Source organism: Corvus moneduloides, chromosome 8, assembly GCF_009650955.1.
Source record: "Corvus moneduloides isolate bCorMon1 chromosome 8, bCorMon1.pri, whole genome shotgun sequence".
Classification (NCBI taxonomy): Eukaryota; Metazoa; Chordata; class Aves; order Passeriformes; family Corvidae; genus Corvus; species Corvus moneduloides.
In genome coordinates this window covers 6,255,933-6,283,372 of record NC_045483.1, presented here as the reverse complement: position 1 = coordinate 6,283,372, position 27,440 = coordinate 6,255,933, and the positions used below count along the sequence as shown (strand labels likewise).

The following is a 27,440-nucleotide window of genomic DNA, read 5'->3' as shown; positions in this document are numbered from 1 at the left end:
CAGAAATATTTCCTTTGGAACCATGACGTAAATCCCCACTCCTTGAAAAGAGATCAAAGGTGTGATCATCTGTTTCAAAAAGCCAAGTGTGCTTCTTTGCCAGGTCCAGCAAAAGCTTTATCATTATCCAAGTGTCTTATTCATTCCCTATTGTGCTGCATTGTCCCATGGAAGCATCTGCAGAATTATGGCTCAATCCTCCCTCCACAGCTTCACCTAAATGAATGACCAACACACAATCCCTCCTCCACAACCATCACCAAGAGCCCTTCCCTTTTTCAAAAAGGGGCACAAGGGCACATTTCAGATCCACCAGCTCCAAAGAAGTGCTCTAACCCCACTGTCAGGAGAAATCCATGCACAAAGATTCCCACAACAGTGCCTTACCACGAGTAACTTTTGAATTGGAGAGACTAAGAAATTAAATTCTCTATTAACAGATACAAAATTGATGATACAGTTATACATACATGCCTTTTTTGGTTGTTGTTGTTGTTGCTTTGTGATGTTCACAAGATTTTATATTTCATACTAAAGTAGAATAATTAAGAAATATCACACCTCCTCTGTTCTGGCCCCGAACAACATGAATCCAGACCTGTAGAGCCAGAAGCTCAAACCAGTAGAAGGATAATTAAATCTTTAGGAAAAAAACTTTTCTTCTGTTGTGAGGTAACTTCATTTATATACTTTAAATGAAATGCAAAACCTGGAATATGTATCTGAAGAAGATGTATTGTTTTTCCTTTTAGTTAATAATGTTTCACTTCTTTGGTAACTGATTCCAGAAACACTTTAAGTCATCTATAGAGTCCTTAGAGAAAACACACACAGAACCAAGAGTCAGTTGCCTTTGTGCTACATAACATGGCAAAAACTGGAAGACAAGATAGCCTACTTTCTTTAAAACTTTAAAAGAAAATATGTTTACATATTCCCTTTAAAAATACAAACAATACACAGCCATAATGAGCAACCCCTTGCTCAGACAGATCCTGTCTGTGCAGATAAAAAACCCCAACAAAAACCATCCTGAATCTGAGAAAGCTGTCCCATGGTTCCTCAGCCACCCACTAAACATACACACCAGTACAAATAAGGCTCGTGAGTGTTTTAAGAGATGCAGGAGGCAGAAAGGACTTCACTTTTTGACATTCAAATGTAATGGCTCAGCCTACACTGTAACAAAACATTCCCTTTTTCCCTCTCCTCACAGGGTTCAAACATTAATACTCTGATAAAACTGGTGAATTCTTCTGTTTCTGCTTAGGAATTACTGAAACTTTAAACTGATGAATGACACTTGTTAACTTGTCTTAGAACAACAAGAAGACATGAATTCTTAAGCTTTTGCTATGTGGAAGAATGTCTTTTATTTTAAAAATTCATTTAACTCCATTATTGGCATTCTCATCACTAATCAACAATGCTGTGTCATTACCAGCACTTACCTGCTAAGGGCAAATGCCATGTACCATTTTGACACTTACCTCTTCTTAAAAAGAAGCACACAACTAATACCTTGCCTTCACAGTTTCTACATTTCTTTTCAAAGTAGACCTTGAAGAACTTGACATTAAAAACAAGTTCAGCTGGGCAAACAACAAAACTCTCCCTAGGAAGACAACAGAAGGTCCTGCAGGAACCAGGTTCAATACTGCTACTGATTCCAACAGAATTTAATCATAAACTCTTCTACTCCAGCAAAATTCCTCTGGTCTTCAGTGGAATTTCTATTTGAATAATGATTGCTGGATCAAATCTTTGCATGAAAGACAGATATTTAATTTTCACAGGCATTTCAAGGAGGCTTCTTTGTTACCTTGGAGAGTTTATCTTGTTTTAGTTATAATGAAGGTTCCATATGCTTCAGCTCATAACAAGACAATATGAGAAGCAGACTCAAATCATGATTTTCTTCAAAATTCAAAGGCAACTAATTACTTTTTTAAACAGATGAGAACAAATGCAGGCAATGCATTTATGTGGAGCTGCACGTGAATGAGCAACTAAGTCTGTAAATGTTTCTTATTAGAATCTGTTTCGACAACACACGGGCGTGAGCAGCAAATAGAAAAAACAGCTTATAGAGGAGAGAAAAAAGAATCGGAAAATGAAGTCCGCTGTTTTCAGATAACAACATTTGGGTCCTAAAACACTAAATTCCACTATACTACTGCCAATTTAAAAAATTGAAATGTATTATAAAAGCCAATAAAACTTGCTATTTTGGTTTTGTTTACAGTACTTTTAGCCACAATAAATGCTCCATTTGTCAGGCTGCCATGAGCTTATTCTATAGAAAGCCTGTACAAAGTAGGAAAATAGCCAATAACATACATGAACAAAACAGGGTGGCTTTTATGAGAGCAGATGCCCTTTTACTTAATAACCAAATATTACATCCAGTCTTGCAGACAGTCTTTATTTAAACAGACCTTGTACAAAGTCTGGTAAATTTTCCCAACTTCAAAGGAAGCCCTATTGCCTTTGGAATCACATTTATTCTTCTTGCTCTCACCTTCAAATATTCTGTAGGGCAATGTCCTCCATACACTCTCTAACTTCAACTTTTTCCCTATGGCTTCCATCAGAACAACCCTTGCTTCTTTCCCTTGTCTGTTTTTCAGGGTGCTAGTGGGCTCTGCCTGTCTTGCACAGGTTTCTGTTAATTTTTACTTTTAAGTATTCTATAAATTGCTGCTCTGCATGCTGACAATTTTCTTGAATGTGCAAAGAGAAGATCAACATGCAAGGCTAAAGAGGAAAAATCCTGCTGACCAGGCAGCCCTGAAAAGCTAAACCCCTATGTGAAGCAGCAGGGCTACTTCCTAACCACAACAAAATCAGTTGATTCTGGCCACACCTACAATTAGGGGTGGAAAAAGCAAACTCTCATAACTTGTGCAGTATTACCAGCAACAAACCCTTCACCTTAGGAAAGAGACAGGAAGAGTGAAGGAGAAAACTGAAATAAGCTACTACAAATGAGCAAGTTACAAAATCATGGCCTGCCTATTTCATTTAAATAGCTAGTGATCTACAAACAGACTTTCAGCTGGTTTTTCCTCCCCTTTTCTGATTTTACTTGTTCTCCAAATCTGCCACAGAATCTGACACTTCCAAGTCTTATCCCTCTCTCTCCTTTAAAGAAGCATCACTCAGCCTATTCTGCTCACCATGTAACAGTGAACAGGATGGGCTGACAGCATGGGTAAGAAAAAGCACTACCTAATTTCAATTACATTTTAATTACACATTTTAACAGCCTCCAAAAGCATTGGGTAACTTGTCTACCAATCTCAACAGAAATCAAGTGTTCCAGCCAGCACATTCAACCTGTGCATGACAGACGATCTCCCAACTCCAAACATGGAAAGTATTGAAGGAATTTTCCCATCTTTCTGCTTCTCAAATACATCACTCTGCCTTCCCTCTACCAGTAATCATCTGTTGAACTGATCTAGTTTTGCTTTGCTGAAAGCATTAGATTGCATCCGAAGAATTTTGCAAGATATTTATTCTAATTCACAAATTATTGAAGAAATTTTGCAAAAAGCCACATAATCATCACAGCATCCGCCAAGGCTTCTGACCTTGAGTTTACAGGCAAAAATCGGCATCATGATCTGCTACACAGTAATGAGGAGAATTTTCTATGCAGGCAGATACTTCTAAACTTACCCCTAAAAAAGACCATCAGAATCTCAATGATAGAACATGTCCATCAGCTGTCACAAAAACAAAGTTGATGACTACTGTCATGCTAGATGCACTGAAGAAACTTGCTTTACAAAAGCCCACTGACATAAATGTCCACAGCTTATTGATAAAAAAACAACATCCAAAGCCCAGAACTGTCTAACATTTTCATTTAGCAGCGTATGCACTTTGAAAAATACAGAAGTATGTTTTGTGATAAATCATTCCAATACCATACTGAGAGACTGCCCCAAAAGTCAACAAGTAGGAAAATTAAGGCAAGGGGCTAAGCACAGACTACATCGTGTATGACGGGAAATTAAGAAGAAAACAAATAATTTATTAAAATAAGTGATGACACTCCCAAAGATGAATACTCTTACTTTCTGGAAGCCAACCGAAATGAGATACTCAAAGCAGTTTAAAATAAATACTACAGAGTGACATTGTAACACCACAAAACATATGGGAACTGACAGCTATCACAACACCCTCACTACAGGGTTTGCTAACATCAACTCGAATCAAAGTCATTAAAGTCGTCTTAGTTTACTTATTATTTTGGCTAAAGACTATGTGTGAATACTTTTATTTTAGAAACAAAATAACTGAAGGTATGAGAATTAAAGCCAGTTATTTGAGTGTGTGTGCGAGCATGTGTGTATGTGCACAGAAAATGGAGAAGCATATCAATCCAGATAGCACTTAGACTGACTCAGAATTATGATGTATTGAGAGGATGTGCATGGATTTGTTGTCAAAATGTAAGTGCTGGGAATATTACTAAATAATTTGAAAATATAAGTCCATAAAGCTATAACTGGGCAAAACTTTGTTTTCTCCCATAACCATCTTTCTCTTCTGTTCCTCACTACTCACATTCCTTTTTTTTTTTTCTATTTAATGAGTGGTACCACAAAACAAGCTGCATGGAATCTCCAGGCTGCCCTTTATTTCTGTGCCTTTAACAAATTTCTCAGTTACTACTCTTCCCACTTTTGACTTGAGTGGAACAAGATTTTTCTCTTGCTCTAACCACAATAAAGACATTTTTTGTTACACCCTGCCATTTCCACTATTACTGAAGTTCATCCCTTAAAATGTATTTTTCTGGTTTAAACTAAAGTTAAGACTAAAAATTAGTAAATAATAGTGTGTTATGTTTTGCAGAAATATTATTAAAATGGTTCCCACTCATTAACAAGTACCGAGCCCATATATTATCTATTTACTCTTGTTTGCTTGTTCATAATTCCAGATGTATTTGAAGTCACCTACTCAAGTGCCTCCCTCTTGCTTGTGCTGCTACAGATGAGAGAGAGGACAGAGCAGAGGCAGTTGAAGAGGGAGCTCATATCCAAGACAGAGGCTGCCAAGAAAGAATTCACATTAATTTGGAAAAAGTCACACAATTTGCATATCTTCCAGGAAGCTAAGCAGCACTAAAGTAAGTGCCAACAACACAGAGGTACTGATCATGGTCAACCATTAGTTCTCTTCGCTTGCTGAGAAGCTGGTTTTGACTTTTTTATTATCAATATAAGTGGATAAGTATCTTTAGAAAAGGCCAAGATTCCTTCACTGTTTATGCTCAAGCAAGCATTTCTTTTAACCAGTGCTGCAATTTGTATGTGTGTGGAGGGGAGTGTTGTTGAGGTATTATAGACTCCAGGGAGAAGAGGAACTAAATCAAAAATAAAAGATGTCTCCTCTGACATTTCCATAAGAAATAATAACTCTACATCACCTGCCTCCTTAAATTTATAGCATTCCAAACAAGTGTTGCATCTTAAATCAGCTGAACATACAATAAAATGAGCCGTCCAGGGAAACACACAAAGGAATGGACAATAAACAGAGTGGAATTAGAGTAACAAGGATGAAGCAAAAGCTGAGGAAATAAGTAACATCAGGAAAGTTAACAGCAATTTGTTCTTCTAGTGCTGTGTTCATTTCCTCAGGTGGAAAAAATCTAAGCACAGTCATTGTAAAAAACAACTGAAAAATGCTTCAGTAAATTAAGGCATGTCAGCAAATAAGTATTTTTCTTATTACATGGTAACTCAAAAATTTGTCTTGATGCTATGCAATCAGATTATCAGCAGCATTAAGGCAACCATGAATTATAACTGAATTGAAATTATTACAAAAAAGCATATATTCTTTAAAACAATACATTCATTGATCATAATTTACATTTCAAATGGAAGAGTAGAAGAGGTATATTTATTTTGCAAGAGCAGACGGAAAAAATTGTCCATGTATTTCTTAGGATGAATTAAAAAACCCATGCAACGTTATTGCAAAAAATAAAAGCCATGTCACAAATGTAACATTTGAAAACTTTTGCTAAATACACTTTCATTTAAGCAGTTTTTCCAAAGCCTTTTGAACTGTAGTAAAATCTTTCAGCATCTGGAGCTTAGTTTTCAGCTCTGGAAAAAAGAGCAGAAGTAAAAAGTCCCTGTCCATTTCCAACTAAAGCAGAGATGTCAGAGACACAAATTTATGAACTTTCACAGTACAATGGGCATTGCTGCACTAAGGCAGAAAGAAAATGAACTGGGATCCTGCAGACGCTTTGGATGAAGTCTCTGGAAGAGATCTAGTGAGGGACCATCTGAGCCGCATCTGGATCTAACTGTTCCAGGAATTTTTACTTTTAAGAATTTGAAAAATCGTCAGTTTCAGAAAGGAAAAGGACATTGTATGATGCTGTGTACAAAATTTTCCCTATCAAGTTATAGTAAATACTTTGTTTCATTAAGTCTGGAGCCAGAGCAAGTTTCTTAGAACACAAGACAAATCCTATCATGAGGCCTCTGCCTGAAAACTTTACTGCAGGGAGTATTTGTCTTAAGATGTGACAAGTAACAAAAAAAGCTACACAGAAAATAAAGGATTATTTTTCCCTAACATAACGTTCCTGAGTCTGCAATGATTTTTGAAATTTATTTCTTCCAAATTATAAAATATTAAATTAAAAAAATATGTAAAAAGCGAAATGTCACACACCCCATGGTCTTCCTAGGAACTCAGAATCAGCTGGTAGCCTTCACTTCTCATACCTCCTTACTAAAAAAGCACTAGGGAATTGCTGACAGGGTTCAGCATTGTGCAGAATATTAAATATCTTTTTTGCAATACCCTGGTGACTCTTGAGTCTGTCTCTTACAGCACCATATGTACAGCTGTGTTGGAAAGAGGAAGCTATTAAATATATTAAAAAGTAGAAATATTACCAATAGACACTTCATCAAATAACTGGATCTCATTCATCCCCAAACAAAGCAAGAAATGTTAAGGTTACATCAACATAAGAAAATAACTCTGGATTTAATAACAGCACAAGCCTGTTGAACATATTTGAAAGTAAAAACATTGCTTAATAAAACAGATTAGTGTTTCTGAAACAATGAATATAGCTTTCAACCATCAGAATGCTTTGGTAGCAAAGACACTGGACTTGGTTTTGAAAGGTGCTGGGTGTCTCAGTTCCCACACCATAGTCACAGTTAGAAGGTCTTTGGGTCCAAATATATTACCCTTAGTTTACTGCCAACACAGGACTAGGAATATTTTGTATCAAAAAGGATTTAATAAAGGGGAGGGGAAAAAGAGCATTTTGTTTGAGATTGCATTCGTAAATCTGTTCTTGAAAGTTTGCCCTCGTCCCACACACATGCACGAATATTGCATCCACATCTCCAAGTAATGCTTAGAGGAGACAGCAACAACACACCTGCGTGGCACAAGGGCACACAAGCACACAACCATGAAAACTTCTCAAAAACATCAAAACTTAAGAACTCCGAGTTACTTTGTTTCTAAAGTGAGCTTTAGAAAGGACATTTTTGAGGTTTCTAAGCACCTAAAGACACCAAGGGGAAAACTGGACTTTCAGTGGCTCCTTCCTCATAAGAATTTAAATCAGCATTAAGCGAGAACGCACTGCCAAAAATCCCACTTGCCGCCCAGCCGCACTTTTACACTTACATAAGACTTTTACAAGTACGGCTGTTCGGCCCTAGAAGCCTAACACCCATCAACTTTTAATAAGATTTGCAATCTTAAATGCTCAAGTAACTTCTGAAGAAAGCTCTTAGGCTGTTTGTAAAACTTTCCCCGTAGGCCCCCATCTTGTGCAGCAGAGCTCGCAGGCAGCGCGCAGCGTTCCCGAGGAGCCGCAGCGATTTCAGTGGTGGTCTGGAAGGAACTGCTTCATGTCTACATAGCAGGAGTTCCTCTCTCACACTTCAGAGAAAGAAATGAGAAAATAACACCTATGGAGCCGTGCTAAGCATAACTTCCTATAAAAATACTGCAGATCTGAATGTTTATTTAACTATCACAAGGACTGTGTTACTTACCCCACTTAAAAATTTCTGGAATAATTTGGAAGAATCCAGTACTACTTTTGCTAAAACTGGTGCAAGAACCTATGTTTCTTTTTCTAGGGAGAAGAGGTTTTGCTACTCACAGTAATACAGGAATAACTTACATATTTTACTCCAGTTTCTGAATACATACTTCTATCTAGATTTACATTTAGTAGCATTCCTCCCTCATTCATTCACCTTGTTTATCACCTTGTTGCTAGGTGTTGCAACTAAGGCAGATGCCTACTGACTTGCAAGATAATTACAACTAATGATTCAAGAATTTTTAAGATGCATGTCTAAAGAGCAGTGAAACTTCTTGAATCAAGTGTTAACAGAAATTAAGACCCTAAGGCTACAGGCATTACCATGTATTGCATCAAGATAACTGGATTGTCCCTAAAAAGGTAAGCAATTAAAAAGCGTAATACTCCAGACATTGAACCCACAAGACATTTTGCAGGAACTACTTCTTTCTTTTTTATGGTTTGTGAACATACTCTTTTGCAAAAAAATCAGTCTACAAAAACAAACACTACGGCAATGAGAGCTTTGACTTGTCTTTGGTGCTCTTCAACCTCAGCCATGCATTTAAGTAGCACCAAGTTTTGAGGTGGTTTCAGAAGAAACCGCAGTCTGACCAAGAAGCCCTGCCTGGTGTTAACCATATGGATTTCCACCTCCAACTGCCAACGCTGCTGGAGGTTCAACCCTGGCACAGTCAGAGACAGACAAGCAATGCCAGTCTTTTAGTGGCTTGGATGCAAAGTCCAGCACCTCACCACAGACCCACCATCACTATGGATACCAGACTTCAGTTTTAACAGCTGAGATTTGGGAACAGGAGCTTTTGTACTCTACTGAAGAGACACCAGAGGAGGAAAAGCACCTGGAGCAGGAACTTTTTAACTGCTGCAGACGTATCTGACAGCGTTCATATGTCACTGTCTACATAGAGCTCACTTGGAGGTCTCCATGCTGTTCTTATTCAGCTCCTGTGGGACAAGCATACCTAAACCAAACCCAAAGCATGGAGTCATAGGCATGCCTACAGTACTCTCATACCTACAGTCTGAGTTACAAATACACATGGAGGATACATGATGCTGCTACCAAACACCTTTGTGTAACCATGTCCTGACTAGGAACCTTAAAACAACTTTACTCATTTAGTTGAGAAACTCAGAGAATTAGATAAGTACAGTTCAACTTAAACTGCTATGATGACTTTTTTTTTAATTCCTTTTTTTTTTTGCATTCCAGTGCCTGAACTTCCTGGCAAACACAATTTTATTTGAAAAAGGCTTATGTAGGTACTGATGGAAGCTACCACAAGAGCCAAAATTTCTCTTCAGGCTTCTCAGTTAAGGCCTGCTGTACAGTGCAGCCTGTGGGATCGTGGCCTAAGATTAATCAGGACCAGCAAAGCACTGTGCTGTTGTGGTAAGCCTTCATTAAGTCACAGTTCATTGACCACTAAAACATAAATATAAAACATTTAAAGACACATAGTTGAAGCAACTGAAGGAAAACAATTTTAAAGAGAACCACACCAGGTTTCAGGGCATCTGAGTCTCACGCATGGTTCAAACTGAGGTAGGAGTTGAATGGGGGTATTGCCCTGCGCAGAACAAAGAAAAATGCTTAGAAAAACAGACTGTAATGAGTTCATGTTACACACAAGAGTTTGTCAGAAAAGTTAACGTTATTGACAGTCCTTCCCTGTGCAAAGTAAGCATTTGATTATAGTAAACTTCTCTGGAAGAGGTCAGGCCACAATGACATAACTGTATAGGTTAAGAGACTGGAACACAGAATTGACGACAGAATTAATTTCATTTCAACGTATGTACATTCATAGTAATGCTATTATTTCCCACCCTCCCCAAGTGCAACTGTCCAAGGAATATGAATTATAATGAAAAAACCATCACTTACTCTGTTTTCCGCCTTTGCTTGTCTTCAAATATATCATTCAGGTTTATGGCCACCTGTCCTAAAAACCTGTCCAGCCCCACCAGCGACCGGTGCATGACAATCAGGTACAAGATGTATTTCTCTGGATTCTCCTGCATGAGTAATCCAGGGAGCTCGAAGGAGGCCTCTTCTTTCCAGATGGGATCCAGGGTCTTCTCAGCCACCGAGGTGGAGTACTTCTCCTTGCCCAGCTGTATGATGGTGTAGGCATCGTTGCTGCCATTTTTACCTTTTGGCTTCAGACCTTTGGCTTGAAGGACCGTAACTTGCACGTGAGTTGGGAACCACTTCTGGGCTTGCTCTGCCAACATCATCTTTGAAGGTCGCAGCAGCAGCAATAACAAACGCAAAGTCTGTCAGTCCTCGAGTGACTGTGTAAGGGCACTTACGGCGGAGACACCTGTCAAGGGCTCAGCTGGTCCTTCCTCTAGCGCTCCTGGCCGCGGGTGGCCCTCACCAGCCCACGGGTCCCCCCCTTCCCCGGCAGCCCCACCTGCGGCTCCATGGCCGGGGGCTGCAGGTCCCGCCGCAGCCGCGGCCCCGCCGCCCTCCCGCGCCCGGCCTGGCCCTGCCCGCCGCTGCCGCCGGCCCGGCCCCGCGCCGCCCCCAGGGCATCCCCCGGGCAGGGCCGCTCCGCCGCGGGGCCCCGCAGGCCGGCGGCGGCCTCCCCCTGCTCGTCCCGGCTCGGTGCCGGCGGGAGCTCGGTGCCGGCGGGGGACTCGGTGCCGGGCTGCCCTCCCTGCCTCCGTCAGTCCGCCCGTCCCCGCCGCGGCCGCCTCAGCCTCTCGCCGCGCTGCCCCCCCGCCGCCGCCCGGCCTGACGGGCCGGCTCCGCCGCTTCCGCCTTCCCCATGCTGCGGGCGGCGGCGGCGGTCAGAGGGCAGAGGGCAGGGTTCGCCCCCTCCCTCTCTTCCCTTCGCCGCCGTTCCCCGGCCGCCCGGACAGGCGCTGCCCAGCGCACCGAGCACCCCCGCTGCCCGCGGGCAGGGCCGGAGAGGACGCGGCTCCCCCGGGCGTAACGGAGTGCTGGGTTCCCGGGGGCCCCTCCCGGCTGAGATCCCCGTCCCGTTAATTAATTCATCGCTATTTTTATTTCTAGAGCGGGCAGAGAGTTCTTCAGGAGCTGTGGAGAGGAGAGAACTTGGCTAAAGGCGTCTATTGTTACTATTATTCAATATGAAGGGCTCGGGGGCGGCCATGGAGCCAGCCGGGAGTGGTGCTGCTCTGGAGCCCACCCTGGTGCCTACCGCTTCGGGAACTTCTTTATTTTCAGCCCCATCCACCCGCCCTGGCAAATCTCTTGGATTTAAATGAGAGAGCGAAAATTGCAAAATGCAAAAGTATTAATAAAAATAATATTATACAAGATGTTTTGAGGACACATAATTTTTCTGATTGTACACCTGGAGCCTGCACGTGTTTACATGTGCACCTGTAAGCAGAGTCACAGGTATTAACATTGTTTTTACCAAAATTAAAAAAATTAGGGTTGCAAGGCTATGTATCCCACCCATGTAAACCATAAAAAGCAGGGAAACCAGCAGCCAGGTCAGATCACCCACCACCCCTCACTCATGAGCTCCTGGTCCATGGCTCACAAGTTAGTGAGCAAAAAAACCTTGGGAGACCTTCTCATACACCTGAGACCTACTGGAAATGAAAAACATAAAGTTGAAGGCCGTTAGGGAGTGTAAAGTACGATGCTGCCCACAATACCTAATGCCAAGCAAGTTATTGTCCAGGGCCATAAAAGTTTACATACAGTCATTAGTCTAAGTCCCAGCTCATGTCATCTCTGTACACAATTTTAATAAATACTTCATTGACCCTCAGTTTTTGGCTGGCAGTTATGGCTGTCTGCATGCTGTGAGAGTTAACACAGAATTGGCACTTCTTTCCCGTATTGTGTCTGATTTTTGTTGATACGAAAATAGATGGTCCAGTTGGAAATGGTAACTTCAATACATGATCATATTTAGGCAAAAACATGTAAATGGATTATCTAGGGTAGTAATTTCTGAAACGGTTACAAATGCTATGGTTGTCTGCCTTGGTTTGTGATACTGAGATGCTAATAGTCAATTAAGGCTGCAGGTCAACTCTTTGGTATAAATCACCATCCCCCTCACCTGAAAACCCCTTCCCCTACTCTGCAGCTGTCATTCTTCCACATCCTCAGGTATCTTTCCCAAATGTTTCACAATGAATCTCCCAGGAGGAGCTCCTGTACTTGGGGAAAGAGTCGCTGTATTTCAGGCTGGAAGAGCCAGAAGGGATTATGGGGCCAGTGTTCTGCAGGAGACTTGGGCCATGGGGGAAAGCCATGGGGTTCTTGTTGGAAAGTAGAGAGACTTATGTACGTCAGAATATTTCTGAAATTAATTTTACCACATACAAATTCTGTTTTAGTAGAATAATCTTCATTGCACTGAATAGAAACCAAGCATGATGAATTCATCAAATCAAAACAAGAAATTAATTGTAGGTAGGCAGAATGTATTTATTTAATAGAAATTTAAGTCAAACATCATATCTTGCATGCTGCATCTTAGGAAAAGTTTTATGAGTTTTTACAACAGGCAGGTTTTGTGCTTTTTGCTTGCCTTTTATTGGTATTCTCTAATTTCTTATTATTGTCTCTTCCTAGACAGGGGCTGACTGGAATACATGTGCGCACAGCTGAACAGGGGAAGGTGGAAGAACTTTTGTACTGCTGCAGACCATACATCAATGCAATACCCAATCTGCCTTAACTGCTTTCAAAAATAAACAGATTATTAGTCCTCCACTCCTTATGTGTAATCTGGCATGTGAGAAAAGGAGTGTGGAACCTTTCCCCTTTCTCCTCTCTGCTCAGCTGGTGGAGCATGCACTGGGGAGATGCCCTCTCAACTCCTCCACCCCTGTGCTTGAAGAGAATTCTGCTCAAAGGTGCACCAGATATATTTTATTTCCTCTTATATCCCTCTAGGGTCAAGCTGAAAGCTGGCCTTTTGATTTTGTCCTCTTTGGAATAGGGTAATTGTCATCTTCTGGAATGTAACGTGGGATATAAACGACAAAATATCTCAGAGAAATAATGATATCTCCAGCAACACAGTGTCCCCTGGCACTATGTTAGAGCATTAATCCAGAAATGACTCAGATTTTCATTCACTAAGCCACCACGACTGCTCAGTGCCTGTATGCAGTGTAGGTTTTGCTCATCGCTGTCCATGATTTAGTGACTATTACATTAGAAAATCCATTTTATTTCCTATGCACCATTTTGGTTACAGGACTCTACCATTCCTTCAGTGCACCATAGATAGATATCCACTGTTGTTCTGTAATAATAATCTTTTAAACTCACTGTTACTGCTGTGTCATGTTTTCTGTCCAAGTCCACTCACTCTGTGGATGTCTCATCATGAATTTTCTAGTCCTTAGTTTCTTTTAGAGGATTTTGAGCTCAAAACATTATATTTGGAGCTTGCACTCAAATGTAGCTCTCTTGTATGCTACACTGTGGTAAAAAGTTCTTTCCCTGTGGATGATTGGTAGTTCCTGTGTTGTTCTCTGCCTTGTCCCTTTTCCCTGTTCTGCCACTACCTGTATAGCACTGGAGAAAGCTGAGAAAAGCAAGCCCAGAATTCTTGCTGATGAAGAAAAAGCCATCAAAGCTGGAGTATGTGGCCTCAGAAAATTGTTTCTGCATTTCTGATTTGCAATAGCTGTCCTGTGTTCCTGGTGGCTACTCCAACACCCCATCTCCTTGTAGATAGTGATGAGAGTGAGTTTAAAAAAAAATTGTTTTTCACAGAACAGCAGTGGATATCTATGGTATATTTAATACAGAACCTTAAATCTCATGTGTGCCTCTGCTACACATTCTTCTAGTCATTTCTGACCCAGAAGATCAACACTTTTTTTTTTTTTTTTTTTTTAAGAGGGAACTCCAAGAATTATAGTGGATTTTTTTTAATTTCAGTAACTTATAATTCCCTCTCAATTCTCCCTCCTGAGCCTACAGTACATCTGATTGAACATGAGCCTTGATATTTTGGCTGCCCTTTCAAAAGAAAATGCAAGAAAATCTTTTTGCCTGTGCTGCTGAGACAATTCCATGTTCTGCTTCTCATTTCCAGTCGCATACTTGCTAAAGAGGATCAGAGCAGTTGTGTGTACACTGGTAAACTGTAGGAGGTAATTTGGTGATTTAATTTCTCCCTGATTTCCATTTATGAAGTAGGAAACATTTTGTTATTTTTTAATGAAAATGCTATCTCCTCCTTGAAATTATTTGCTGAATAATTCTTAGTTGGCAGATCGCGGGCAATGTGTTTGCTTTGAACCTTACATTGCTGTGAGGAGCAGGCTGGTTGTGTCTCGACATGTGACAAGCTTCTGCTTTCTGCCTTGCTGACTAACTTTCAGTAGCTGTTGCAACTGTCCAGACTGTTTTCTGGAAAGGCTGTGCAATTTTTGAGACACTTTGTTGCCTGTTAGCTTTATCTTAGCTGTCGTTATTTTTTCAATTAGTGACTTCTTCAGGAATTCACTGGAATTAATTGACTGCAGAAATCAAATAGCTGCGCTCAAACCCACTGCTGTGAACTGGAAGATTTTTCTCAAGCTACTGGTATTGTCTACTCTCTTGGTTTGAGAAGGATTCATTATGCTGGAAGTATTTTGATGTAATTATTAAATGCTAGAAGAATATTCATGAAATTTCTGTTCTGGCCCCAAATTTTGCAACCCGGAATTTTCAAGGTTCGCTGAGGCTGGGTAAGTTAGGCCACTCTCCTGGTGTGCATGCTTTCTTTCACCTTTCACACTCACTCTTACGAACATCTCCTCAGAAGGAGGAGACCTTTGGCCTCAATACTAGGGCCGAATTTTCTCTGGAAGCTTTTGAAAACCCTACACACACCTCAGTGGTCCTGAGCTCTCAGGTACTGCCACTGTCATTTCTTCTGTGCTGTTATTCTCTCTAGCCAGCTGTGGGTTTATCTGCTTGGGATGCAATTTGTGTTTCTGCCCTGCCTCACTCTTCACCTGTCTTTCTTGCGTTACTGCAAGGAACGGGATCATATAAGAAACAGCAAAGGAAATGTGTCTCTGAAGAGGGGAGTGGGGACTTGAAATCAGGCAAGTGCCATAGAATTGTCCATTGTTCTGATAGAAATCCAGTACTTTTCAACCGGAAACCTGCAGTCACAGATATGGAAGTACTGTGTGCAATATCAGACTTCAAATAAATGCCAGGTACCACTGAGAGTGTTGGAACCATCATTTTTTTTGTTCGTTTTTAGCTGAACATGTTCCACAGCCTTTCAACGCTCTCATCCATTGTGAAGTTCAAAGAGGCTTAAATGCTGTAAAACAGTCATCAAATACTATAATTAAACTTGCCAGTCACCCAGATTTGACCCAAACTGCCTGTGTCTCAAGATGTTAGTCAGCTGTCTGGGTTAGATTTCAATTCAGCCTTTTAAAAACATGAAAACACCTAGTTCTCAGCAACTTCTGCACAAACTATTGTGCTCTTCTGTCAAAGCCTCTCTGTCATGCAAGCTCCTTCAGCACTTCCAACCCACCATAGCCCTGGGATACACCCTGCCCTACACCTGGTAGAATTCAGACTGTCTTCAGCAATACCCCCACAGGTGACAGCACCAGTGACATGAAACTCTTTTAAAACTAACCTCTGCAGGCTAAATTCAGATTTGCCCTTGGCTTTCCTAAAACTTCACGGAAACCTCCAGGTTGACCATTGCAGAATTATCTGTTCAAAAATCACAGAAACACAGACTGAGGCTCACATTGAAGAGTTACATTAGAAGTGGAAATCGGCTACATGGCATCCATTTTTAGACTTAAATGTAAACATTTTTTTTCTTGTTTTCGGTACGTGTCCAATGATTGCACATCTTAAAGAACTTTTATGCATTGGAAATGGACATAAGTAATACAGGGAGAGTCAAGGATAATTTTGTCATCTTTGCAGAGAATAATATTTTTTTGTGCTTGACAGAACCTAAGAGACATTAACAATAGAAATAAACAACTTCAAAATTATGACCTTTCAGGTTTCTTAATGAACCAGGACGAGAAAAAAAAAGATTTTTATAATTGTTTGAGTATGAGGCTTCTTCAGAAGTATTTTTCCTCTGTTTAAATAACTCCTGCATTTATTTTCTAGGTCATTTATTCTTTATAGGTCTCCAAGGATCTCAGAGACCATTACCTCACAAATTCTCCAGTTATCAACTCCCTTAAGGAGAATCTTGGCAAATACAAGAAAATTATGTTCTAAAAAGAGTTCTTTGTAAGGTAAGCTCTGAACTTCTCTAATTGTTTTCCCTCTCTAGGACCTCAAAGGGCTTTATAGGACCTACACATTCAACATCATTAGGCTGCCATGAGGACAGACTGAATGCAATTATTTGTAAGAAGATTATGTTGTTATATCATTTGTTTGTGCACCAAGTTAGCAGTCACAGCAAGAGGGTAAAACACCTACCCACCTTCAACCATGGTGTACTCCTTTAAATGAGTGCATAAATGAGTCTTCATTGAAGTTTGGTCTTAAGTAAAACAACACACTTAAACTTCCTGCTCATTCCTAAGGCTTTTTCCCAGGCTTAGCTGCCCCCAAAATCTCTTCCCAGGGATTTTCTTCTACCAGAGGACTATCCTGTGTCTCTTCTGTTGTTGAAGGGTCTAATGGAATCCACCTGCAGCACTGAGGCCGCCGTGATTAATCTGCATTTAACTGCAGGTTCTCAACACTTCCTGCGTGTTCATAACAGGAGAATTCTTCTTCCCTGGTGATACAAAAAACCCCACACCCCAACCAACCAAACAAAAAGTTAAATAAGTTAACATAAAATATTTAAGGAAAGAAGGAAGGAAGGAGGGTTGATGCGTTTGTTACACTTAGACTTAACATGTCTCCTTTCAAGTCCAAGGTACAGCAAGACATGGATTTTCTAACTCTTCACACCCCACATTGCAGTGCTCAGATAAAGCCCAGAACAATACTTGGTATTTTGGCAGAATTTTTTTTCTCTTGCCGAGCTGGTGAATAATTCAGATTTTTATACCATCTTTCCTCCTACCAATATCAATTTCAATTTGGATTCAGCAAGATCTTAACATAAATATGTGATTAGAGAAGGAATCTAACTCAAATTGCTGTAGTTAAGTTTTATGTGTGTTAAATGTATGTACTCCAAGCACTCTTCTCCAGTGTTACTTAAAACCCTCCTTTCTTTCAAGTGTGGTTTATTCTTAGAAAACTCAAGCTGCTCCTAGAATTCTGCTCGCAGTAAGAGACAAATTAGATAAAAACAACTTCTTGTGAGGAGAGAGCTTGCAGAGCTCTTGCAAGTAGACATGGAGTGCTGCTAAACAGCCTTCTATGCCCTTTTGGTAAGAATTATCCAATAACTGGTATATAGCAGATAGAATTTCACTTTTCCAAAATATGTGTAGTGCATCTTCTTCCCAGCCCCAGAAGTTGGAAGGATTGTGAGGGCTATGGGAATACTGCAGATTTATTTTGGCACTGCCTAGTGCTTCAAACATCCTGGAAATCAGCACTGGATATGTTCTCATAGTCTGGATGTAAATTAGCCATATGTGCATTAGAGGCATTATTTACAGATTGAATTGTGCAACTAACTATACTTAGGGCCTTAGATAAATTATTTCTATATTGGGTCCAATTTTTGCTGTCATTTACAGTAATATAAATCTAGGATCACTACACTGAAGTCAGTGGGGTAATTACTTTGAATTTTCTCTAGTGTGCTGGAGAGCAGTTTAGTCTCTGATTATTTGCAGCTCTGAAGGCTTTTCCCCTACACTAGAAATCTACCAAGGCTCTTCTGTCACTTTGTCCACTCTCTCTTTAGAACTGTGCTCACAAAGTGTACCTGCACATGAAAACAAAGTGATACAGGCAGGATTACTCGGTTTTGGAGTCTGAGTAAATAAAAATGAGAACAGTTCCCTGGTGTTAAAATCTGTTGTTTCTTTGTTCTTCATATTCCTTTGTCTTTGCTTCCAAAAGTTTGCAACCAGAGCTCTTTCTGGTTAAAAGTCACCACTAACTATATTAGGATGTAGACATCACCCTCTGAGCCTGTTCACCACCACTTTAAATGGTACTTTAGCAAAAGTGATTTGTCATTGCCTCAGAGTTTTCACTGCATCTTCATGGTTTAAACCAATAGTGCATCCTCATTTTACATTGATGTTTGACAGCATTGCCTAGCTGACTGTGAAAAAGCAGTGAACAGTAAAAGCTTTCTACAGCAGCTCTTTTGAAATTCCCATCAGCTAGAAAATTATGAAATCAAAGATGGACCATACTCATGTCACTAGAAAGATAGAAACCCTGCTAACACATCAGAAATTGTTCTCTAGGAACACTCTTGCTGATGCTGGGGTACATGTGATTGTCCATATAAGAACACAGATGTCTCATCATCCAGCAACATACGATATTAAGGCATACCAATGTTGGATACAACTTCGTAGCTGTGGTTCAAAAGCTCATGTTAGGGGAACACACTGGGATACTGGTTATATCTTTTTCAACTCAGTGTTTCTAATGAGAAGAAGATGTCTGAATGCATTTTCTGTAAGTCATAATCATTTGAAAAAATGCATTAGCAAGCACAGGTCTCATAAGTGATTTTAAATTATCTCCATATTTTGTTTTCCTTCAGCTTCTCCTTTGTTTCTTTGCTGCTGCTCAATCTCATTTTTTCTTTCCCCATATTACTGTAACAGCATGTCTGCCTTCATTTCCAGTGATAGAAAAGCCTATGTTATTAAATGCTTCACTTTGGCAATCAGATATTCTTGCTGTTTATTTATCTAAGGGTCTTTTGTGCAGCATCCTGCAACTACCTGGGTCCTTCCATTGCTAGTGACAGTATCAAGAGGTCACAGAAGCTGATAATTGCACCACTGCTGAGTTTGAGCAGCATGGTAATGGCTGGAGAGTGCTGAGTAAAGAGGCACAAGACTAATATTACTATGCAAATAACCTTTACTCAGCAAAACTCACAGGCAGTTGTAAATACTAACTTAAATATCATCCCAGCCAAGATATGACTTCTCAGGGTCATCCCTGGAATTACTTAAATTGCAGAAACAGAGATTCACTTCGACATTTAAGTATCTAGCATATGTTCCCAAAGAAGACTTTTTTTTTATCCAATGGCAAACCTGAAATTTTATGCGTGAGAAAAAAACAGGCAAAGAGGTAAAAGAAAGATTAGAGCAGTTGGTCTGTGCATGGTATCAGTGGAATCGGACAAAGCAGATTACCTCGTTCCATTTTTATGTTTTCTGCAGGAAAGCACAGCCATGGAGGGAATCAGGAAGGAAAGAGGGGGCTGCTCACCAAGCCAAGCACAGATGACAAGGCTTCCCAGAGCATCAGCGTTGCTGTGAAGAGGGAACTCTTCAGGTAGGTTTTACCTTGGTTCATATACTCATGTTGGCTTTGCCAGTTAGTTCAGCTGAAGAAGACTGACCTGCCCCAGCTCTCCTTGGTCACAGGGACCATCATGGTTAACACTTTTGCCCTGGCCAGAATGCCTCACCTGGGAAACCTGCACCCAACCCACTTCCCAGCTCTCCTAGTCAAAGGGCCATCCAGTCCTGACTGAAAAGCTCCTGGGGTGAAGAACCCACATTCCTTTTGTAGAAGTTTTCCTGATGACTAATTAACTTCACTCTTAATAATCCTGTTTTATCTGTAATCAGAACTTGACCATTTCCAGCTTCTAGGTCTTGATTCATTTTTATATTTTAAATTATGGAGCCATTGCAAATTTTCTCCACATGTAGGTATTAATATATCAATCAAGTCTCTTAACCTTTGTTTCGATAAAGTAAACAGATTAGGCTGCAAACATCTATCCCTACAAGGCAGATATTCCAGATCTTGAAATCATTCTTTTCTGATCTATTTTCAATTTTCCATGGCTTCTTTGAAGTGTGAACACCAAGACTAGTCATGATATTCCAGTAGTTTTCCCACCAGCTCACACACAGCTGTACTTCTTGTGCCAGAATCCCTGGCCCAGTAATTCTGCTGCTAGCTTAGGTTTAGGAAATTCAATCTAGGGTATTAAAACACTTGCTATATATTTTCCCTGCATAATTGGAAAGCAGTGAGAGATCAAGCAATGGATCAAATCTGCAGGGGAAAAAAAAGAGGTTCCAATTCTCAAGTTAATTGTCCTGAAAAGTTTGGAGACATTTACTGCAGAGATACTCTCCCATAGAGCAATCAAGTGCTGACTGTAAGTCTGTTTATGCTTTGGACACATCTGTATGGCAGCAGCATAAAGAGTGTGTCATGCTGTTTAATATCTGTCAGGCTTTTTTTTTAAACCACTTAATAAGCATGTATGTAAATTCTGCGCAGTAAAAAAGTTCTAACAACTAGAACAAGAATAACCTTTTATGTGGTGGCTCCCACCCTTAATCCCAGCTTCTACATGCCAGTTCCTCCCCCCACTTTCACATCCCCATTTCTTGACAGGTGCCAGAATGTTTCAGAATTTTCCTGCGGCTTCACCATGGGAACTGCCATTTCACCAGGAATGAATTTGACCCGCTGAGCAATAAAGCTGAGGCAAAACACTTACACTCCAGCCAGGATGGGGGAATTGCTTGTTTTTCTGTTGGCATGTTCTCCTCTGGCAGTTTTTTTTCACCAAGGAGCGTTCCTTGTTCATTCAACCTTCCTCTAACTTCACCTTGAGAAAGCAACAGGGCTTTGAAAGTGTCGTTTTCCCAGCAACAGCTGCTGCTTTTAGCATCCAACAGTCTTTAAATCCATAGAAAGCTAGTTTATATGGACAGGGAAGCATTAAATGCTAGGAAATGAGGGTCTTTAGGTAACTATTCCAGATCTGCTATATCTGCAGTTACAACAATTGGTGGTGTAGGTGGTGTTCTTTTACTGGCTTTTAATGAGACACATTTATTACTGCCTTGCGATAAACCAAAGTAAAGCCATAAAAGTGACTTTCATTGAACATTTGTTTGAGTTCTGCCTGGGTCTTATAAAGCTTCATTTGTTCAAGACTTCAGTTTTTGTTTTACATGCCTGCCACCTTTTTGGTAACAGCTGTTATCTCCTTCCATAGCTGAATACAATAGGCTTCCCTTCCACGACACAACAGGAACTTGTTTCATGACTGGTGTGAGACAGAGTTGGGATTTGATCCTTCATAATCTGCTAAATCAGCAGAGTATCCCAACCACTCCATACAACCAGGCAGAATGTGGGCTTGAAACTGCTCATGTTCGTTTGTTAAAATTTCACAACAGTCGAAAACAGTCACTGTGCAGGTTGGTAACAGAACTGAAATTTTAGAACAGCATCTAATCCAGCAGTCTTTGTTCAGAGCACTGAAGACCCATTGACTTGAGAGATCCTTGATAGACCCAAACCTCCAGCCACAGCAGGGTGATAAAAATAAATATGTTTTTTTTAGGTCCAGCAGTGCATTTAAAGCTTATGCATTTTCTTCATCTGCTGGACTAGTTCACATTTCACTACATATAAGTTCCAATATTGCAGCTAAACTCTCTGGAAATATTCTGCAAGAAATGTTCTTAACAATTCACCTCCGTAAGTTAATACCTATTAAAACCTAAAAATGAATTAGATTTGGAATTTCCTGGATTCTTGTGTTTGTCATGCAAATTTTCAGTGCTGTTCTTTTTATGATAATATGAAATAAAGTAGTTTCTTATAGTAACATTGTAAATCATTTGCTTTCTATTACACGCAGCTGGTTTTGTTACAGTAATGATTTTGTATGGGTGCACACTGCAGTGCGTATTAAAGGCAATGAAATATTCTTTTTTCAGGGCTCACATGCAATTGATGTTTGTGCAAATATAACCAGATAATGACAAAACAGTAATTTATTATAATATATTAACGAGGTTGTTTTTTCTCTCTTCTCCCAAAATGCACCTCTTTCCAAGATGCCCTTCCCCCTGCAGCAAATCCTTTTTTTTTTTCTTGTTTACAAAAATGACTCCCCACCCTTGCAGATGCAGATTAGAGTTTTTCAGCTCACTAGAGATCCAGAATCAAAATCTAAACCAGCTGGTGCTTTTACGCGGGTGTCTTACTTTAGCTTACTCAAAAGAACACAAGATGAACGGTAAGAATTAAATAAACCACAAATTATTTTGGGGACTGTCTGGTTTATATTAGAAGTAAACTTTTCACTGCTGGCTGTTGTTTCAAAACTATTGCCTCTATTTTTGATATTCATCCTTGGGATCTAACACAAACTATGTCTTACTAGTTTAATCCATTGTTAGGCCATGTTTAAATATCTTTTATTATAGTCATGTGCTATAAAATCGTTCTCACTGGAGTTTGCTGGCTCGAAGCCAAAGGGTAATGCAGCTTCAAGTGGCACAGCGCAGTATTAAAAGAATTTTTTTCCTTTGGTGTTGGTACTTACCAATTTCACACCTTGAAAAGAGCCCAACTACATCAAAATGTGATGTATCTACTTTGAGTGCAGGGACTAGAAAAATATTATAGCATGAGAGGAGTGCAAAGAAAACATTTCAACTGTATCAACAGTATATTCATTTTGGTGCCTGATTAGCAATTTGTGTAATTCCTTGCTGCGGAGCCTGGAAATTATATACATAGGTTTTTCAAGCTTCTGTTTTTAGAAGTAACTTTGTTTTTAACTTCCTGCAGCAGGACCACTTACAGGACTACAATGACCATTATTTAGCTCATAGTTAACGTTAAATTAAATCATTTGTATTTAGAAAGATTCTTTTTTCCTCTTCTGAAATGATAATTGAACGAAGGGTGTAACATCTCCAGTTCAGCCTCTGACAGCACTTTTTTTTCTCATGGAGAGCCACAATCACGCAAACACTACCAATAAAGTGAATAAAGAATGATAATAATGCTTGATAATGGGGACCTTCAGTTCTGCAAGCATTTTGGCAAGAGCAGATTACTTCCCTGATGCATTTCAAAATATTTCCAGGTATGGACCAGGTTCCATTGGGGTGACCGAGGATTAGGACAAAAATAATTGCTACCATTATTTCATCTCTGTGGTCTGTACCAGCACCTTCACTGTAGGGTATTATGACATTTAGTTCTGTTGTTTCAAGTTTTCATGGGGAAAACATTCCCAGAAAGGAAGGAAAGAGACTTTTAGGAGCAGTTAACCTCTGCAGCTTCCAGGGAGAGCGCTAACATTCAATATATGCCAAACCCAGCCCATTATGTTGAATAATGAGTGAGTAGATCTGAAACTTTGTACCAGACAAGATGAAAACAGATTGGGCAGGCTATTGTACCACACTTTATTACCTAGTGAAATGTAATTTGATCCATTTGCAGGAGGAAGAACCAGAGATGCTTGTTTCAGCGTTCAATTGTTCCAGAAAGATGTAAGTAACCCGGTGTTGTTATTTTTATATCGATTTTTATGAAACACGTGTAGTTACATTTTTACAAGGCAGGAGGTTCTCTTAATGATGGCAGCAAGACAGGCAGTGCAAATGTTAGGGGGCTGAGCACATTCCTCTGTCAGATGACAGAGGGCAAGAATATATAGTTTAACTTCAGTCTTACAGGAGTAAAACCAGAACCAGACATTCAACACCAGGCAAGTTGCAGTCAGGTTGGTTCCTGGAGAGGTGACTTTCTGCTATTGCTTCATTCTCCCAGTCCCCAGGTGGGGATGTTTGGTAAAATGAATTTACAGACAAAAGCTTGTGCTAGATTCACCACACAGCATCTTTAGTGGTGGAATTTCAGCTTTATACATGAATTAGGTTATTGATTTCAAGGTGTGGTGTGCTCTGCTGTGATTTAGAGATTTTTACATACTAATTTTTTTATTGAAGGTTAGAATAATTTTGATCCTGCCTGCCTGAATTTGCAATAAGCATGTTAGCAAAAGATTATCCTTGTATCTTTAAAAGGGAAACCGAATTTCATTAGCATAACTTCCTTTTCTTTTTTTTTTTCCCTGAGACCCTCTTGAGTTGAAATTAAGAAGAAAAAAAGGACAAGAAGATACTGTCAGGGAAAGAAAAAAGAAGAAAAAGTGTTCCTGAACTTGGCTATTACATAAATCACAGTAAAAATGCTGAAATGCTGTTGAGCCAGGCATGATTGTGTTTGGGAAAGTAGCCATTAAGCCAATATCAAATGAGACATACATATTTGGATATAAAACTCGACTTGCTGCATGCCTTTGGGAAGAAAAAAACCCAAATGTCACACTTGATTATTATGGAAATATTTAACGTGAAACAATAGACTATAAATAAATTAACCCAGGAAATCAGACAGGTACCCAGGTGTCTTAGACTATTGCTTTATATTGAAGGTGTATGTGCGAATGGACCTTTACATTTTTTGGATATTCAGTCACAGCTACTGGTGCTTTTCTTTTGTATTTCTATTTCAACATCAGAAGACAGTCTACTTTTTTATAGGAGGCCCCTTCTGAGCATGTGGAAGGTATCAGGACCTTCACAGATTGACGTTGATTCATTCACTTGTCTCTCTTGGTTTCTTTTTTTCAAAAACTGTGGCCTTTTGTTTTGTTTTGTTTTGTTCCATACAGACTCTACAGCAACTCCTGAAATGTCTAAACTCATATTAACTGGCACACACCTTTTATATTTTATTTCTTTTTCAACCATCTCTTACAGCAGCTCTTTCAAGCACTGATCTCATCTTGCTAACAGCAACCCCATTCTTCCAGTAGGCTTAACCTCTTCTCACTGTTTCTGACTTTGTATCATCCTGTCTCATCCCTAGAAGAAAAATCTCCATCTGAATTTCTCACCTCTACTTGGACATGGTTCTGTCTGGTGCTCCTTCCATCACCCTCTCCATTCCCTCTGACAGAAGACCTGCTTTCATCCGGCTCCTTTTACCTTTGTGTCTAGAACAGACAGGCTACCCTTTCTCTCTGGTTGCAGTTGCTGCAGCAACCTGGCCATGAAAGCTACACACCTCCTGCATTTTTACTGAGGTGGTTTTTTGCTGGGTTTTGGCTCAGTACAGACTTCTCAAGCCAAGAGCCATCCTGTTTTGCAGAATGTGACAAACAACGCTGCAGTTTCCACTGGGAGTCGCTGGAAACATCATCTGCCCCTGCAGCCCAGTCTCCAAGAACCAGCCTGAAAGCTGCAGCTGGAGGCTGGCATCCTTTCTTCCCCAGCTGTAGCTCTCAGAGGTCACTGATATAATTTTAGTACTTGAAATGGTGCCTTGCAAGGGTTACAAGAATATTCAGTCCTGGACATAACAGGGAGTGACCTCAGCTGCAAAATTCAAGTGGGGATGCAGAGCCACAGACTGGAAGAGGAATATCCAGAGTAGGGCTTTGGTTCACACCCATTCCCAATGCACAACATCTGTATGAAGGAAGACTCTTCAAAGCTCTTTGAAATGTGTCTGAATGCATGAAGAGATTCCAATAGTTTAAACATGTTTGAAAATCCCAGATGCAAAGCAATTGTGGTGCATTACACCTATCACTTCCCCACTTCCTCATTTTTTCTGTCTGCTTTAAATGAAGAAGCGTCTGAAGTCCATACATTTTATTTCTTTATCCTCATTTGAACACTGCTGTAGATGCCATTAAAATATCCATACACTGGAAATCTCAAGAAACATATCTGTATAATATGTTTAATAATTTGTCATGTTGCAGTAGTAGATAGAGGCAGAAAAGCCTGAAAATCATTTTTTAGAAGCTTGTTGTTATAATGAAGAACCTTACCTGTGGTGAAGTAGTAGTGCAGTTTTTTCTCTCATTTGCACAAATATGCCAGCTGAATATATAAATTAAATAAATGTTGGCTTGAACCAGCATATCTCTCGGTGTTTTTTTGCTACCTTTTTATTTAGAAGATATCAACTGTCTTTGCACAAGAGTTGTTTTATTTGTCCTGTCCCCAGAAGCTGAGTGTTCTTGTGAACTGACCTTTCCAGAGTATTTCTGTATGTGGGCTCTTCATCGCAGCTGCTGCAATCAGGCATAAAAGACACTGTTAACCTAAAAGGGATAGAAAGATCTAAGTCTGCTAACTTCTGCTGTCCAAAGAGAAATAAAAATGTATCAGAGGATGTCCTTCCCCATGTTTCCTGAGCGGAAATGGGTACAGAGACAATAGAGAGGTGATATTACACCCTAGAGCCAGATCTGGGGACGCTTATCAAGCTAAATGAATCCTTTGCTCACACAATCTTCTCAGTTTGTTCTGTCCTGAGGGAGAAAGCATTCAAAAACACAATCACAGGATCTTTATTCAATAATCTGCCTCTTACAGTGATACAGAATTTTTAGGTCAAATGATGAATGGCAAATAAAAGCACAAGGAAACAGCAACTATGGAGAGTTTATATAATATTAGATTCTGCAGTAGCTTCAGCCTGGGGATGAAGGGGCTTTCCCTGGGAAGCAGTAACTGCTGGCCCTCTGGACAGAACACAGCAGAAGGTTCCTGGAAACAGAGGCCATACCTGTAGATAGTATCTGACTTTTATCTGAACAGCAGATAGCTTTACAACTCACCTGCAGCAGTCGTTGTTAAGGGTCAGATAAGCTCGTAGTTCATAGTGGGAAAAAACCCAACCACCCTGCCCAGCCCAGCACAAGATGAACACATCTGATAGACATATGGATGAGAGGGTGATCTGGAAGTTAGCTCTTCACAGCATGGGGATAAAAACAACTTCCAGATGAAATCACAGGTGTTCATCAAATTCTTTTTTAAAAACACCCCAAACTCTAAAAAAAGCCCCAAAGAGAGATTCTTAATCCTGTCAAAATAAGGAAAAACATCTCGTGGTGTCACGACAATAGAGCAGGGAAGGAAAAGGAGCTGTGAAGTGAGCAACACTAATGGGTTAATTAATGATTATGCCTATCTGCAGTGGAGAGCTTCTCTCTTTACTGGAGATTATTTGAATGACAACAGGGCTTAATCCAGCACATCCTCCAAGACAGTGATAGAGGCTGGCTAAAACACTGCACTCCACTATGGAACAGTTATTTGGTGCCTGTTCTGGTCATGGATAGATTTCCCCTTGACCACGAACTCTGCCTGGTTTTACTGGTAGTAGCCACTCTGGTGATTTAGTTTTACTGGTAGAGGACATCAAGGTGCTTTAGAGCAGAAGATTCCCCAGCTGGAGCAAATGGGACTGCTCAAACCATTCGATGGGGCAGAGCAGTGTTCATGCTGAGATAACAGAGTGCAGCTTTGGGTTTGCTCCTTTAATTGTTATGGCACAGTCGGCCTGGTATAACTTGAAGTTTAGACACCTCATTTTACAGTAGGT

At 40.2% G+C, this 27,440-nt stretch overlaps 1 protein-coding gene and 1 long non-coding RNA gene across 5 annotated transcripts in view; one reads left to right on the top strand and one right to left on the bottom strand.

Annotated features, from left to right (window-relative positions):
• Positions 1-10,589, bottom strand: part of RAB11FIP2 (RAB11 family interacting protein 2) — a 32,221-nt gene extending 21,632 nt beyond the window's left edge. The window contains exon 1 of the mRNA XM_032115800.1: positions 10,020-10,589. Coding sequence (XP_031971691.1) covers positions 10,020-10,372 — 353 coding nt within the window. The 5' untranslated portion in view covers positions 10,373-10,589. The remainder of the gene's footprint in view (positions 1-10,019) is intronic.
• A 406-nt stretch (positions 10,590-10,995) lies between these two features.
• On the top strand, positions 10,996-25,967 carry LOC116447614. Of its 4 annotated transcripts, XR_004241611.1 has the most exons (6): positions 10,996-14,824; positions 16,242-16,372; positions 19,412-19,526; positions 20,610-22,251; positions 23,472-23,521; positions 24,906-25,967. It is a non-coding gene; the product is annotated as an uncharacterized LOC116447614 (long non-coding RNA). The 4 variants fall into 4 exon arrangements; XR_004241609.1 differs by having other exon boundaries at positions 23,472-25,967; XR_004241610.1 differs by having other exon boundaries at positions 20,610-23,521.
• The last annotated feature ends 1,473 nt before the right edge of the window (positions 25,968-27,440 follow it).